The sequence below is a fragment of the Pollachius pollachius genome (genome assembly GCF_949987615.1).
Source record: "Pollachius pollachius genome assembly, chromosome: 7".
In the NCBI taxonomy this organism is placed as follows: Eukaryota; Metazoa; Chordata; class Actinopteri; order Gadiformes; family Gadidae; genus Pollachius; species Pollachius pollachius.
This window is the reverse complement of record NC_136940.1, coordinates 22489772-22507209: the sequence shown is the minus strand read 5'-3', so window position 1 is coordinate 22507209 and position 17438 is coordinate 22489772. Positions and strand designations below refer to the sequence as shown.

Here is a 17438-nt window from a genome sequence, read left to right as displayed (position 1 = left end):
TGGGGACGAAACAGATTAATTGATTGAATTGAAGTAATAGCTGCATTTGATTTACTAATAATTGTATAATTTCACAGCAGTCATAGGATATTAATCTCGGCTGGTGTGGGTTCACTGGGTTGAGATGGACTCTATTTACAATACAACGTGTCTCCCTTACCATACATAGCTAACGTGAAACAGCGCCATGTGTGGCCACACATATATAACACACGTGGTGTAAGACACTGGTAGAGAATACATTGGAAAAGTGAAGAGAATTACGCCCGAGGCCCGAGTTCGATACATTGATAATGCAAGTCCCATTTTAGCATATCCTGTTTTCTAAGGATAGGCCTTAAATCTTAAACATGGCTGAGCATTGCATTTAATTATGTACTTGTATAAGATCAACATTGATGCAGGAACAGGGGAGAAAGAAAAAGTCCAGACACAGGGTGAGAGTTTTAAAAATAAGCGTGGTTTATAAAACCCAGATATGACAGGATCACCAAAGTGTATACAGAAATACAAATACCATCAGGAAAACCATCATAGTACAGTGTTATACACTCAACGTTTACAAACTACTTCGTAGAAGGGGCCCAAGACAATGGCTAGACTTGTAAGACATTTATTTTTCTTTTGTCTCAGGTTGTTTAAATCACTTGCAACCACATAATGCATTTACTATTACTTTGTTTCTCTTATCAAAGTAGTACATCCATCTATTGAACTACATGTACAATCACGTTCAGCTAGATTATAGAAAGGCTACGACATCAAGAGAGAAAGAAGGGGGGGGGAACATGGAGATATCAACTAGCACTTTTACATTAGGGGGGTTAGCAAGCACTAAAAACAGTTAAGTCATGGCAGTTTCCATAATAATGTTTTTCAAACCATGAATAAAATGTGATGTCAGGGCTTGCGTTTCCATCATTGTCATCAAAATATCAATCAAAAACTGTACAAAATAACCCCTATTTTCAGCGGGTTGTCCATACTGTACCTCTGTAAAGATGTCTTTGAATAACAAGACACTGCACATATAAAGATTCCTATTTAACCCGGCTTTCACAGTAAAGCTTGCTGTCAGTCAGAATTATTCCCAGTGGACTATATGCAGTTCCCAGATCCATTTGTGATTCCCTCCCAGGACCGTTGGTTGTTTTCACAAAAGTTTCTAAAGGAATGCTGGTTGTACTCTGCAGGCCTACTGCCCACGATTCTACCAGGATGTGCTCATCTTTCTCTGGCTCGATATTTAAACAACCGACATAATGGGTCGCTTGATGGCCGGATGGAGCCTACTTGTCCAGAATGTCACGTTCCTTTAGTTTTTCCCCGTTGGTTTTTAAGTACATGCACGTGTGAACACTTTAATATAATTAGGATTTGAGCACACAGGAATCCTCCCTTCTCTTGTCTTCGACTTTTCCACAAACCCTGGATGATAATGGGGGCGGACGCCCGGGTGTATGGAGAGGAGCGCCAACAAGATACAACCAATCACAATCCAGAATCACCTCTGAAGTTCTGTTTTTTTTTATGACTTCTCTTTTGTATACAAACACAGTCTTGACAGATTTACAGCTAGAAAAGAGTGCAGGGCTATGAACAATGGAAGAAAAGCTCCTCCTCTCCACCTAAAATACTGCTTCTTTTTTTTTTAGCAAAACATTCAAACGTATGAAAGCAATCATTGTCACGACGGCGTCAATGATTGTTAATATACACATCATGGAAAATAAATTAACATCTATTTACAATGTAAAAACAACAAAAAAAAAAGCAGCATGCAGGCAAATCAACATACTACAGAAACAGTCGGTAGTAAGCTTGCACTATCTGGCACAACACAATCGCAGTGAGGCAATGCAGGCTACGTGTATGTGCGTTTGTGTTTGTGTACATCAATGTGTGCGTGTGCGTGTCTACGTCTGTTTGGAAGAGTGGAGTGTGGGGGTGTGCAACATTGTACCCTCTTGCGGAGATGAATGAGCTTCAATAGTACATGACATTTATATACATTGGCTTGGATAGGACATCTATCCGTTGTTTTTTCTAAATGCTAACCCTATAGGAGACACAGAATCCTTCCCTACTACTTACTACGACGACGGCGCCACTGCACAGAACAGGAGGGACTGAAATGCTACGTCACTTTTTAGTGGGAAGGTAGATCTCTCTAGAACAACATCTCTCATCCAGACAAAATCACATTAGGACCGGAAGACAAACAGTCCTTCCTGTTTGAGTATAGAGCACCCGTTCTGACGGCCTGTCCACTCGGGGGCGGTTGTTCTGTGAGACAGTCACAGGGGTGGGCTGCAGACAACGAACTGAGAGTTCAGTGAAGGGATAAGGGCCTGACAGGAAGTGAAACAAGTGGTGAAACACACATTATACCCGTTTCCGTTCAAAGTTGCGGTCTTTCCTCTGAGAGCAAAGGGGCCCCAAAGGATGAGGCAGCAACAGACTTTTAAACCAGTTCAATCTAGAAGGTAGTGCCGAATAGAATAATTGGGGTGGGGCAAGTGATGCATCGACAATTGCAAATATCTAACAAAATAACACATCAAATAATTCAACAAAAGTGCTTTGAAAAATATTAGGCAACAGTGAACATGACAACAGAAGATGTGTGTTGGATACTGAGGAATAAATCCTGGATAAACCCAGACTCTGCAGGCGCTGAGACTAGCCCAGTCGGCCTCTCGAGGCAGTGTTTACTACATGACAGCATTCATGACGATTGGCAGACAGCCCTTAACCATTTAAGACTACAATAGCCAAAGCTGAAGTCAGTTATTCAGTGTTTCAGACGTTATCATCACCAGTGCATTCTGGCCCTGTTTGTGAAAACACAAAGCTCTAATTTATCTCAGGCAGGTTAAGTGAATCTCACCACAGACACATTCATGGTTACAATGCTTTGGTAATGAATATAGTAAAGAATAGCGATGCACATACAATAATAAATAGCCATAGGGCACTTTGATATAAACCAACCAAGTTTTTTTTTGTTGGCTGTTGCTTGACTCCTGGCTGTGTGTTGAAGATCTGGTGTTATTGATGATCTTTGTGTGTGTTCTAGATATAAGCTGTCGGCCATGGCACAAGACCAGACAATAAAAATTAAACAATAATTAAACTGTAGAAAATGCATGAAAAATATCCAGGCAAAGATGCATCGGGCAGATATACACCCATCAATGTTTACAGATAAGGAATATGTTTCAAACAACATAATTACGTATTTTTTTTGTAAGTGTTTCGATTTGTATTAATTGCACCTTTTCAGTGAGTACATACAGAGTCGTAGCTATTCAGCGACGTCAGCAATACTCAATAAACAAAACCAATCCCAAACTCTTATAAAATAACCAGCAGGTAAAAGAGGAGCTGTATAAAAGAACCAACGAGTTGAAACCAGTTGATTTTTCTGATATGCTGCTATCGTTTGTTGAGTCCTTTCCTCAGGCGTGTTATTGTTGAGTATCAGTCCTTTAAATATGCTTTTAAAATCCCTGTCGATCTAGTGAGAATGCTTGTAAACAGTCGTTTATAGCCGTCTACTATATATCTCTGCAACTAAAAAAAATACGGAAACTTTTTTTTAAAAGAAATATACAAAACGTCTCAAAGTAAAAAAAAAAAGCTAAAAAGAAAAACAAAAGAATACTCAGGAACTTCCTGCGGCAGTGTGGTCTCGGCTCGTCGCGTAACCTTCAACGTCTCATCTGTATGGCTGTGTGTTGTCACCCTCTAATGTAGAAATACTATGCTATGCTATACTGTAGCTGTACTATGCTATGCTAAACTTTACTATCTTATACTATACTTGTGCTTCAGCAGGTTGTTGACTCGTAGCTTTCAAGGTATTCTGTGACCAGCGTCATGTGCGTGTGTTTGTGTGTGTGTATTTGTGTTTGTATACATACTGTATGCGTGTGTGTGTGGGGGGGTGTTTTTGTATTTGTGCATGTGTATGACGCTGTTTGTGTGTGTGTGTGTGTGTGTGTGTGTGTGTATCTGTGTGTATCTGGCTCTCCTGACTGGACTCAGCTGAAGGCCTCATCATCCGTATCTTCAATCAACACCTTTGTGTCCTTCTTGGATCTATAAAGAGAGGTAGAAAAAGAGCAAATCACAGTTACGAAATAATACTTTCCTTTCGTCCTTTCTGTCTTGATGACGGCGGTCAGAATAAACATTTCTTAAAATGTGACGTGGATCGTCTTTGGTCATCTCAAGAAGAGAGTCGGACACCAGGATGAACGAGGGTCGCCTTAATACAAATATATAACATCAAACTATCAAATATATAATGTGTATCTGAATTGATGTTGATTATTATTATTATTAATAATCTCATGACTAAATGCCACAATGTAAATTCACTGTTCATTCTATTGCTTACCATAGTTGCATTTTCTTCTGCATGGGTTTGTGTGCGTGTGTGTCTGCGTTTTATAGATTTATAATCAGTAACGTTCCACACACCAACACATTGGTGTATGGTACGTCTGATCGGCGTGACTTACTGCGAGGTGGACAGCAGGGGGCGCAGCAGGGACAGGCTGTAGGACCTCTTGCGGGGCTTCTTGCCTGTGCGGTTCCTCACGCCCTCGTCCTGGTCCATCATCTGCTCCAGCAGCGTCTGGTCGTCGGCGTTCAGCGGCGCCACCGAAATGTCCCGCACTGCGCGGAACTCGCCGCAGTTGTTTAGGTGCTCGTTCTCCAGGCGGAAGAAGTTCCACACGAAGCGTCTGGGTGGGGGGGGGGGGGGGGAGTAGAAGAGAGAAGAGAGACTCAGCCGCAAGTTTAGAGGCGCCTGCAAACTCAGACGGATGGATTTTTTTTTTATTGATTTTTTTTTTCTTAAAGGTGATATATTACATCACATATTATATTATAAATATGTCACCTTTAATGTTTAATTTTTTTTTTATGTGGAAAAATGGCGGCATAAAAAAGTTGAGAAAGTGAGTCTTGACTGAAGGGCTCAAAATGAGCCGGAAAACACTTTTAGAAGTCTGAATCGACGGCGCCCATTGGTTTACTAGCTCACAAAGACGTAGGTTTCACACGACGGCCGCCGCCGTGGCTTGAAGATCCCGTCTCAAAGGCGCTCTGTCCTACCTGAAGACCTCAAGGGGGGCGAGCACGGTGGCCACGATGTCCCCCGTGGAGTGGGTGCTGGTGATGGTGCTGAGGGAGATCTGGATGGTCCAGGCGAAGCGCAGGATCACATCCTCTATGATGGCACAGTAGTAGTACGCCTGCAGGCACGGCAGAACACGCCACTGAACTCTGGGTTTCGTCCACAAAAGACTCACCCGTTCAGCGTTCCCCTTGACTCTGTGTAGCCTCCCCCAACCCCACTGTAACCCCTCTTACACACTTATTCTATGTTGTACGTCCTGGCACTTAAAAATAGTCCTTGGAATTGTGTAGCGTCTTATCCTAGCTATCTTTGTTGTGTACGGGGAATGGGTTAACCTAACAATTGTTAGTGTTTGGCACTTGGTTCTATGAACATCCTTACTGTACTGATAGCGATATATTGGTTTTCTTTCTTCTGACAAATGTACTTATTTTAAGTTGCTTTGGATAAAAGCGTTGGCTAAATGCCCTAAATGTAAATGTAAATGTATGCCAGAATAAAGGGGCGATGTGTTGATTCTGGTCAGAGATATACGTAGGCATTTATCTCTAGTCTGTGTTCGGTGTGCTTCCACTATGTGTATTTACTATGTGAATCTGATTGCTATTTGGGAGGTTGTGGCAGATCACCAGAATCTCTGAGCTCTGATGTGGGATAGTCCAGCTACTGAATCCTTATCCCTCTCTCTGCCTGCTATCACTGCTACCAGCTCTGTCTGGAAGTCATGCTGTGACGCCACCAGCTGGCTCATTGGCCGCGCAACCTTCATACTCTGTGCTACCTCAACACGGTGGCAGATCTGATAATTCAATTCAGTTTATTTTATTTGTATAGCCCTCAATCACAGTTACAGTCTCAAAGGGCTTCACAGGCCATCTATTTATGACACACAAGCAAGCAAACATTTTAAATCATTTAGTTAATAAATGATTTAAATGTGCCACTACACACACACACACACACACACACACACACACACACACACACACACACACACACACACACACACACACACACACACACACACACACACACACACACTCACTTTTTAGTGTGTTTTACTGCTCTCTTTTACTGACATCGCTCTCCGTTTTATCAATGGTGATTAGCTTCATTGACCGTCAATTTATAATCATTCTTTTATAACTTTTACCTTGAAGCTGAGTTGCTACTCATTTAGACTTTGGTGAATGAATACAAGCGTCTTTGAGTATCTTGAAAAGTGTTTTTAAGTTTGTGTATTTTAATTGACGCATTATTATTAATAATAATCATGACTCATGACTAAATGCAGCAATGTCGTTCCACCGTTAATCGGCAAAAAAGCATGGCCATTATATATGCTATAGCGTGCTATTGTTTTTTGTAGGTTGCATTTCCTTCTGCATGGGTTTGTGTGCATGTTTGTACCATTTCCTTGCTGGTGTACAGTACATCCAATTGCCATGCTGCGTGCCTTCACACACACGCACACACACACACGTCACATGGGCTGTGGGGGGGGGGGCTACACTACCGTACCTTGTGCGGGTAAACAATCTCTTCCCGGAGGAAGGTGTTCTCCCCGGCCCCACGGTCGAACAGCCCCCAGTCCATCCTCAGGTCCCAGATCAGTGTGTACAGGGAGCTGACGGTGGAGAAGACGATGAGCAGGTAGAAGAAGGTGTCCGCGTCCGCATGCTTCTGCTCTGGAGTGTCACAAAACACACCCAACGCCAGGGTTTTAATTGGGATTTGAATTGTGGTAATGACCACCGCTGTTTTCAGAGAGAGATAGATGCAGTACCTGATCCTCCACTAGAGGGAGACCTGTTCCCATTTTATAATAGGCCACCATTTATCACACATCATCACAGATAATGCCCATTGCACTCTTTGGAAAGTTAATGACTCAGTGGAAAAAATGTATGTACATGTAAACATGTACAGCTTTACTACACCTCCATACCATTTTCTAGATCCTGTTTTCTCATCATATTTTGTTGTTTATATGGCTGTTTGGATGCCTGTGTGGGTAATATCTCATACCTGCATGTGTTTCTGTTGTACCAACACTACAGGTTTTTCCTTCAGATAAATCCCAGCAAAAAAGCAGACGAACCATCCAGTCAAAAATAATGACTAAATACATATCAATTATAATTACTAATAATTATGATTAACACTAAATAAATCCAAATACTAACAGATCCATGAAAAATGTTGGCAGTTGACTGTTCTGAATATAGCCTACCCCTACCTTTACCCTCTATAACCTCTTGTGTAGACACAGATGGCAGACGTGATTACAAAACAAGGTTAGCATAGTTTAAATGTGCCAACCAAACATGACTTTGACCTTTGGACATTGAGAGAGTTATATGCCTAGTTTGAAGCCTCCACAAGCTAATTTATGCATGCACACGAGTCTCAGTGCGCTGTGTTTAAATTGCCGGATGTTGATTTACCTTCGTTGATTCAGTTCGGTCTATAGTTACAGCCTGAGCTATAGCTATTGAGCTCGACAGTAGCCCCTTCCAGACAGAGAAGTTGGTTTCTGGTTTCCATCTAAGTTGCTAATTGGCTCTGCCCACTCAGAGCCAGTCAGGCACCATAACTGTGGACGCTTAGTCATTCCCCTGTTAAGGGCAATCAACGGCATGCATTCAAATTAATCTCTTTATTTCTAAAGCTCAACGCCACCTTAATGGTCATCTTCTTTTGTGGCCGTCTCCATTAAAAATAACCAGTGACAGCAGCAGTGGTAAGGAGTTCTTAACCCTACAACACTGACCCTAACCACCCGAATAAACTACCAACTAAAATAAACCATCCTACTAAATCTAACTACCTACTAAACCTTTAGCTGGCTCAATGGACATATTGTAGGGTATTCCTGACTGTATCGTACGGCTGTAAAACAACACTCGTTACATGAGAACGATAAAGACAACGTTATTCTTTGTCATTCTGCTCATTGAATCCATCCTGAGCTCCACTCTTTCTGCCATTAAGAAACTGGTGCACCATAGTCTTCGCTGCAAAGTCACTGGTTTCGAAGATGAGAGTCAACAGGCCTGTCCTTTACCATAACCTCCATCCCCTGCGCAACCCTGTGCCCGTGGGGCTCTGGTCCGCTGCTCCGCCATGCTGAGGTAATTAAGCCTGCTGCAGTTGTCTTCACGCTGGGCTCTACTGACCAGTAGCCGGCGGGGTCATTACGCAGGGTTAGTGCGGTTCACACGGCCATTGATTTAGAGCAGCACAGGGGCTAACGGTGGTCTGTGGCTCTGTCACAACCACTCAGCGCGCTGTCCGTCAACCAGACGTGGGCGGGACTACAGGCACGTTAATGCACACACACACACACACACAAACACACACACACATAAGAACAAGCACACAAATACTCACCCCCCCACACACACACACACACACAAACAAGTGCACACACAGATACAAGAACACACACACACAAGCACATGCATACACACAAGCACACACATACACACACACACACACATACACACACATACATACCCACACAAAACACATGCACTCTAGTGTGCATATAGGCACATGCATGCAGCGCCAACACACACTCCACACAAACACACACACACAAGCACACACACACTGCAGCAAACATGCTATTATGTCTAATGGCCTCAAAGAAGATTGATGTTATTTAGGACTAAGTGGTGCAGCATGGACAGGTCGTCCTACTCCAACGCCAGACCCATTACCCACGGAGAGAAACAGGTAGAAAAGGGTAACTGTCAGGGTGGACTCATCTGATTTGCTTATGAGATCATTAGCGTTCATCTACAGGAGACCATTGTTATGCAAATCCGTTATTATGGACTTTATCCGTTTGGCCTCATTGCTTATTAGACGACACAATCAGTATGTTTCTGCCACATCTCTTGCCAAACATCCAGATTACAGTCTGACAGGGCCCACTTCACCCCCTATGAGGACATCTCCAACCTTCCACGTGCAAGAGAGGGCTGAGCGAAGGTGACAGAATCTTCATTAGCGGTCTGAGTCCACCAGGGTCCACCTGTAGGGGCCACCTTTTGGGGCCAGCTGTAGGGGCCACCTTTTGGGGCCAGCTGTAGGGGCCACCTTTTGGGGCCAGCTGTAGGGGCCACCTGTAGGGGCCACCTGTAGAGGACACCTGCAGGGGCCAGTTGTAGGGGCCACCTTTTGGGGCCAGTTGTAGGGGCCACCTTTTGGGGCCAGCTGTAGGGGCCACCTTTTGGGGCCAGCTGTAGGGGCCCAGGCTAGTGATACATGTAACAGTAGTGGTAATGTAGTAGCAGCGGGAGTGGGCCCTGCAGGGAGGAATCAGAGTTCAGGAGTGGTGCGCATACAGAGACACACAGTAAGCCCGGCGTGTTAGGACCGCCTCTCTCTGAACGCGTCCAGGCTGATAATGAGAAGCCCAGTTTGTAAAATGAAGTTGCAAAAGCTGTCAGCTCTGGCCTCATTTTTATTCCAGCAGTGTCCGGCAGACATGTGTTCCGCCTCGGGGTGGCTTTCGCACATCTCCCATCTCTCCTGCACCTCGCCTCCCCTCTCCATTCTCCTCTCCTGCCCTCCCCTCCTCTCCCCTGCAATCATTTTTACCCCTCCACCTCTCCGCTACCCTCCCTTCCTCCCCTCCTCTCCTTTCCCTGGATCTCCGCATCTATCCCCCTCTCTCGACAGCTCTCCGCCCTCGTCCTCTCCATTCCTCTCCCCTCTCTTCTCCCATCTACCTTCCTCTCACCCCCTCTCCCCTACTGCACTTCTTACCTCCCCTCTCCCCATCCTCTCCACCTTCACCACCTCCCCACCTCTGATGTTCCCGGGCTTCTCTTCCGCCGTACCCCCCATGTTGCTGTCTTTGTTTAGCCGTCTATGAGTGGTATTTTCCACTCCTCTCCCCTTGTTACCTTTCCCCACCTGCTCTCCTCTCCTCTCTCTCTGCTCCTGTACCCTGGGTCCATTCATCTCCCTCACTCCCGCTGTGCTCTCAAACACTTGTTTTACTCACACCGTCTACACGCGGCGTCGCCTGGTGTGTTCCGGTTGACGTGCAGGACGTTTCCCTTCGCGCTTTTGATTCTCTTGCATCGGCTGAAATCATTTAACGAGCGCTCTGTATTATTTAGTGAACTAAGTAGTGCTAGCCGGACTAAACTGCAAACCAGCGTGCTCCTGACAGCATATCCCACCATGCAAAGGGGCTTCATCTGCTGATGAAGCCCACACGCTACATCTGCCAAAAATCAATGGTTTGAACGGTTTACCAATCTTCAGATGTCTGCTATTCCAGGAAGTGAGGTCATGAGGGGTGAGGAGTCAGACAGGATGTACTCCAAAGCTCTCTGACTGGGCATTTGCGGTGATGCTGATGACACATTCAGCAGACAGACGCACACACAGACAGACACTGGGAACTCTGCCAGATACCCACGACATCATCAATCTGCTACAGCTGGAGCCAGCGATATGAACAAGATGTCACACTAAGTGCCGGTGACACTGCCCTGGCCCGGCTGCTGCCTGACTTCCTGGTACTCTACCGGATACCCTACCGGAACAGCAATGGCCGCCTTCTAGACTCTAGAGGGTTCCACGGTCAGGCTCAATATCACATCCGCCCCGTCATTGCAGTCAAGTACGAATGAAATTGTATGTAGGATGATATAATATGAATAAGGTAGTAATATCAAGACAATCAGAATAACATCAATGTTTTCTGATAGTTATGATAATGAGTACTAGTAGTAGCAGTAGTACTAGTTATAGTAGTAATGGCAGTAGGAGTTGTAGTGTTTATATTTGACGGACATTATTATTCAGTTATAAAGTGAACTAAATTGACTACAGTGTGAAGCCTCAATGTGTTGAGACCACTTCTGAATCAGAAGCTCCATCAAGCTTAAGACCGGTGTTTGAACTGGTCACGTGATCGTTATTTATGTCTTATGTATCAAAAGCGTGTGCCTCAAAAGAGAAGACGCTTCCCCACAGAGAGATCTACATAAGAGTGTCTTCCCGTGAACACACAGCCTCTGGAACAACCTTTTCAGTATTCATATCAGGGCAACGCAGATCTGTGGTGAAGCAGATATGGATCTGACCTGCGTGCATGTTCTGGGATGTGTGTGCGTTTGTGCATACGCAAGTGTGTGTTTCTGTACGCGAGGATGTGCGTGCGGGCGTGTGTGTGCGTGCGTGCATGCATGTGAATATGTGTGTGTACGTGTGCCTGTTTGGTGTTTGGTGTTTCTGTATGTGTGGACATGCGTGCTGGTGTGTGTGCGCATGTATTTGAGTATGTGTGTGCGTGCGTGCATATGGAAGTGTGTTTCTGTGTGCGTGGCTGAATGTCCTCCCTCCTTCCTCACTTAACCACCGCTCTCCATTACTACGTGGGATGAAGGAGGGCTTCATACAGAATAAGAGATGAAGTGAAGCCATTAGCTAAGGGCCTACTGGCTGCAGACCAGAGGAGGCAGGGAGGATATGGTTTAATGGACGCCTTCCTGGCTTGCCTAACAAGATAGGATAAGGATGAAAAAAAGAAAAAAAGATGCCAGTGATTCTCCCGGTCTTTTGGCATCGCTTTCATTTCTTTTTATTCACCTCTTGTCCAATTGTCCACTCAGCTTGCTCTCTCTCTCTCTCTCTCCCTCTCTCTCTCTCTCTCTCTCTCTCTCTCTCTCTCTGGTCAATTATCACCCACTGGCAGTTTGTTTAGGAAGGAAACATAATGCATTGAATCAAAATGATTTGACCTAAAATAAAACAAATAATTGATTCTGGGAATACAACTTTCACACTTTTAGGCATGTATAAATGTATGCACATTTCTGTGAAACTATGATGACACATCGACAGAGGCACGAAGCAGTCGTGCGAAATGGCTGCTTTATCGTCTGGCTACTATGTTTTTGAGGCGGCACACTTTGTGATAAGGCTTCAGAACGGGAATTATCGCAGGCTAATTATGTTGCAGCAACGATAGAGAGTGACTAGACTTGCTAATGACAGCCAGCTCCCCCCTCCTGCCCTCGACTGTACCTTCTCAATGCCTTTCTCCCTTGATTCTCCCTCTTTAGTTCTCTCTTTCACCAGGTTTCTCCCTCGCCTCCGCACTCTGGCCCTGAGACTGAGAACGCTGTTTGTTTCCTATTGAGAGAAGAGAACCTTGGAACTCCCTCACTGTGTCTCTGTGTCGTTCCCATTATGGAGGCGTGAAAGCCAGGGGCTGCCTGCTTGTATGTGTCTCTCCCAAGGTCAAAGCTGTTGTTAGTGTGTTGTTCTGTTTCCTTTACATCAGACCCCCTCCAAGTCTCCAGCCAGCACCACTGTATAGCAGTATGGTTCAAACCAATCACAGAATGAGTCAGTTTCTACTGAGCTCTACCAAGAGGGGTTAAGAGCAGAAAACACGTCTTAATATCCAAAAGACGGCCATTACTTGATTAAGAGAAGAAATCCGGCGGAGAATAAAATCAATCTTGCAACTAAACCCTTGATTATACCCACACTATTTGGCATCGAAGTACGACAGACGTTCATTCATTCTGCAAGCTTTTCACTCGCATGCACATTCGTTTGCCGAATATCTCGATGCTACAGCTGTTGTTGCGAGGTGAGTGAGTGAGTGAGTGAGTACGTGTGTGTGCGCGCACGATGTGCGCGTGTGCACGTGCGCACGACGTGCGCGTGTGCACGTGCGTTCGCACATCTCCTTCGCCCCTACCTCGGTGCGTGCTGTAGAGCGCGGCGAAGGTCACCACGAAGAAAGTGGTGGAGTACTTCCCGGCGTTCACCAGGTGAGGGAAGGCGCGCTTGGTGTCGCGGTAGCGCCGCAGGCACTGGACAAAGCGCACCCAGGCGGGGAGACATTGGATGACGGCCCGCACGCCGTACGAGTAGCTGTGGCACACAAAGTGATCTGGGGGGGGGAGGTGGGGGGGAAACATGAATGGAATAACAAAGGAAAACCGGAGAATGAGGAACGTTTGGAAGGGATTCTTTGGATGGGAGCGTCGGCCTAATCAAGATAAATTCAATCGATGTTTATCCCTTATTGTATGTTGTACGTCCTTGCACTTATTAACCGTACTTAGCATTGTGAAGCATCTTATCCTTGCTATCTTTGTTGCATAAGGGGAATGGGTTAATCTAACAAGTGTTGGCTTGGCTCTTGGTTCTATGAACATCCTTACTGTACCGACAGCGATATATTGTTTCTCTTTCTTCTGAAAAATCTACTTATTGTAGGTCGCTTTGGATAAAAGCGTCTGCCAAATGCCCTAAATGTAAAAGTAAATGAATATCATTTTAGAAAATTACAAAACAAACGAATGACATGCAGGAAAACCTGATTTGAGTTTCGTCCGTATATATGAGCAGTATATATACCATCGATTTGACGTCGATATGTAATTGAGTTCCATTGCGAGGTGGATTCAACATGTCAGTCAGGTGTTAACCTCCACACTAAGCCGTCGGCTGTGGATCCTCCCCGCCCCAGGGTCTAACCTTTGCCGCTGGGCAGCAGGCCCTTCCTGTTGCCCCACTGCAGGTCGAAGATGTAGAAGCAGATGAGGTACTCCAGATCCATCAGCACGATGACCAGAGAGTTGAGCTGGTCCGCCAGCCAGAAGTCTGCGAACTCCACCCGGTGGAACGGAGCGGTGAACACTCGGAACTGGACATGGGGGGCGGAGGGAGGAGGCATACAGTTAGCTGTGATTGTCACACCTTTGTTGTATCAGACCCGCATCTGGAACGGTGTAGCTATGGATCTGAGGAGCTGGTTGGTGATTTAAAGCCTCTTTGATTTGACAAAGGTCCTTTGGTTCTCTGATCACGTCAAGATGGCTCACTATTTGGTCCGGTTTACTTTCTATATATTTGTTTGTTTTATCGTTCTATGCACAAATTGTAATTATCTTATTTGCATTACAATAATTTTTTACGTTTTAAATGTTCTATATAAATCACATTTGATTTGAAGGGCCAATGTATTGTTGAACTCATATTACTAGGGGATAATTATTCATATTCTCCTTTCCTAGCCACTTGGGAAGAAGGATTTAAATGGCCTCAGATAATCCTCTTCCACAGGCAGCGGCATTGTAGTGTCAATACTCTGGAGACCATTCTGTTGACGTGATTTTGGTATAAAGTGAAAGCGAAAGCAAGATGCAGTAAATTAGTAAGCGCTTGCTGCGGCACTTCAGTAGAGGACGCCCAGGCAGGGAACAAAGCTATAATAATGAGCCCTAGTGCTCTGAGAGGAAGCAACACACAAAGTCTGTTATCGCTACGCCACAGAATAACCTGATGACTCTGTGTGTGTGTGTGTGTATTTGTGTGTATGTGTGTGTGTGTGTAAACGGCCCAAAAGGCAAACAGGGCGACAGACAAACCGAGGAGACAGCCTTTAAGGCAGCCCTGTTTGGTGACTAATCTCGGACGCCGGTTTTGTTTTGGTCTTTGGGTTATTTGAAGGCATGACCGGCTGGTGCCTGGCTATTGACTGAGGCTCTGTAAACTGATGCCATTTTTTTAGTTTTTTCTCTTTTCATTAAACCTCTCTCCTAGCCCCACCTACCCCCTTGGGCCAACGCTGACATTCACAAGCCAGTGTATCGCCCCCACGGCACTGATCCCCCGAGGGCAGGTCCTCAGATGCAAATATCGACCGACTGATACATTGATTTATTCTAATATTGATCAGCTCATTCTTCGTTGAGCCTTACTCGGCCTGCCCATCATGGCGTGTATTGATCGGCTGCTCTTCGGCGCTCAGGTTCTCTCTGCTGCGATGTCTCAAGGCTAAAGCCTGGGCCATGTTTTTCATTTCTAGAGCAAACACTAGGAGAGAAGAGCGTGCGGGTGCTGCCTCTTCAGTTTGCCCTGTGATTGAATGTTTGTTTGCTGCCTGTTGCCGTTCGCACCGGAACAGGTCTGGTGTTTCCTTTGAAGAAGCCAGAACGATGCTGTGAGGATCCATGTCATTTCCGCAAACAGCGGGGGCGTAAAAAACAAACAGTAATTTCATCTCTTGTTCGACGATACCTCTCGAATGTTGAACACAATATATATTTTTGTCCTACAATTTATTACGAGGAAGACGCTGTTTTTTCACCCAGACACAATGCGCGATGCTCGATGATAAATCCTCTGTGTCTGAAAGCGTGGTCGTATCTTGTTCTATCTCAACCCCATCACACCTTGCTGAGTGATAAGGGGGGGGGGAACTCGCTTGTGAACCATCACAAGTGTGGCTCGGGACTGTTTGGTGGGGGGGGGACTTCAGTAAGGGCTAGACCAACAAGACAGACGGAGAAAGAGAGAGAGTGAATGAGTGAGAGAGCTAGGGAGAGAGATATGGAGAGAGACAAAGAAGGACTGATAGAGAAGGAGAGAGAGAAAGATAAGTGGGGGATGTACTGAGATATTGGCTGGGAGGTTAGGGTGTGAGTGGAGGGAGAGGAAAGGGGGAGAGACAGTTTTGGGGGGGGGGGGTTGTGGATTGAGGTGCCTGAGGGGGTTCAGCATACTGATAGATCTGTGCTGGTAATGATTGCACAGTCACAGCCGCACACCTCCCCAGAGACTCCCCTGCATTCTATTACCCCTCACCCCTCTGCCCTCTCTCTTCCACAAACTCCCTCCGTCCTTCCCCCCCGCCCGAAGCGTGCTCCCTTCCTCCCCAATCCACACACGGAGCGCCGTGCAGACAAAGAACCGGCAGACAGGGGTTTGGTAAACATGAGTCCTGAGCAGGGGAGATGTGCGTTCACACACAGGAGGGCGGCGTGAAGATAAGGCGAGACGATGTAAACACGAAGGCTTACCGAAGGCCGCCGACGAGGCCTGTTGCGTTCCACATCGATTGATCTAACCTTAATATCTCTGATCAGTCGAAAAAAATTGCACTGTTGGGATCTGTAGTTTTGTTCACTGTGTGTGTGTGTGTGTGTGTGTGTGTGTGGGTGTTAGTGTGTGCGTGTGTGTGCGCGTGTGCGTGTGTGTGTGTGTGTTAGTGTAATGATGAGGGGACAAGCAAAATTTGAAATATTGTAATGTCAAATATTTCACCCCCCCACACACACACACACACACGCACGCATGCACATGTGTTGCTTCATCGCGGGGTTACACAGCGAGACCCCCCTCCCAAATCGAGACTCCAACACAACAAGAGGAGTGGGCTGACCAGCAGTTTGAGGAGCCAGAAGCGGGACTTGTAGTAGCAGGTCTTCAGGGGGTTGATGAGGAAGAGCAGCATGAAGCCGTACAGCACCAGCGGGTACACCTGCATGGGCAGCAGGATGTAGTCCGAGGACGTGTACAGGCAGGCCAGGATGCTGGTACACCACAGCACACCCAGGAAACCAGCGATCTGAACAGGGAGACGGGGAGGGAGAGAGGGAGGGAGGGAGGGAGGGAGGAGATTGGGATGATTATTATTGTACATGAGGATGGAGACGAGAGAGAAAGAGGGAGGGGTGTGGAGAAAGAGAGGGAGACAGAGAGAGAGGGAGATTGTGATGATTATTATTGTACAGGATGATAGAGAAGGGGGAGAGAGAGAGAGAGAGAGAGGGAGAGAGGGAGGGGGAGGGAAAGAGAGAGAGGGAGGGGGAGAAAAGAGAAAGGGATGGGGAGAAAGATGGAGAGGGGAAGGGAAGGAGTCAGGGAGATTATGAAGTTTATTATTGTACATGATGATAGAGAAAGGGAAGAGAGAGAGAAAGGGAGGGAAGAGAGAGGGATGGGGGGGAAGAGACAGAGGACGGGAAAGAGGAAGGGAGATTACAATAATCTTATATTATCCGTTATAATGGAGATTTTCAGTCACTTTGGATAAAAGCATCAGCTGAATTACTAATATAAATTCAATACATTTATTAATATTACGAGCAGGTGACTATGCTGGCTTAATTATCTTCACATGAAGAAGAATAGACACAAATTTTTCTCAGCTCTAGGACGTGACTGAACAGCTCCTATCTGGACAGGGGGGGGGGCTCTCGGTCGTACCTCAAACAGGTGCTGGTGGGAGAGGTTGTTGCGCGGGTTGATCTCGAAGATGAGGACGTGGTTGACCCCGGCGTGTCTCCAGCCGTAGGTGTTGATGCCCAACAGGAAGAGGAACTCGATCAACAGGAAGCCGCCGCGGTGGATCCTCACCAGCGGCCAGATGTTCTCGTCTTTGATGATCACAGCAGCTGGAACAGGTGGTGAGAGCCAAGCATTATCCCAGGAATCGTCACAGATGGGATCA

General features: G+C 46.0%; 1 protein-coding gene across 1 annotated transcript in view; it reads right to left on the bottom strand.

Moving 5' to 3' along the window:
- Positions 1–545: 545 nt before the first annotated feature.
- xpr1a (xenotropic and polytropic retrovirus receptor 1a) overlaps positions 546–17438 on the bottom strand; it is a 65882-nt gene continuing 48989 nt past the window's right edge. The window contains exons 8-15 of the mRNA XM_079739372.1: positions 17195–17382; positions 16368–16553; positions 13679–13847; positions 12894–13088; positions 6674–6840; positions 5128–5267; positions 4530–4754; positions 546–4104 (exon numbers count right to left, since the gene is read on the bottom strand). Of these exons, the coding sequence (XP_079595498.1) occupies positions 4047–4104; positions 4530–4754; positions 5128–5267; positions 6674–6840; positions 12894–13088; positions 13679–13847; positions 16368–16553; positions 17195–17382 (1328 nt within the window). The 3' untranslated portion in view covers positions 546–4046. The remainder of the gene's footprint in view (positions 4105–4529; positions 4755–5127; positions 5268–6673; positions 6841–12893; positions 13089–13678; positions 13848–16367; positions 16554–17194; positions 17383–17438) is intronic.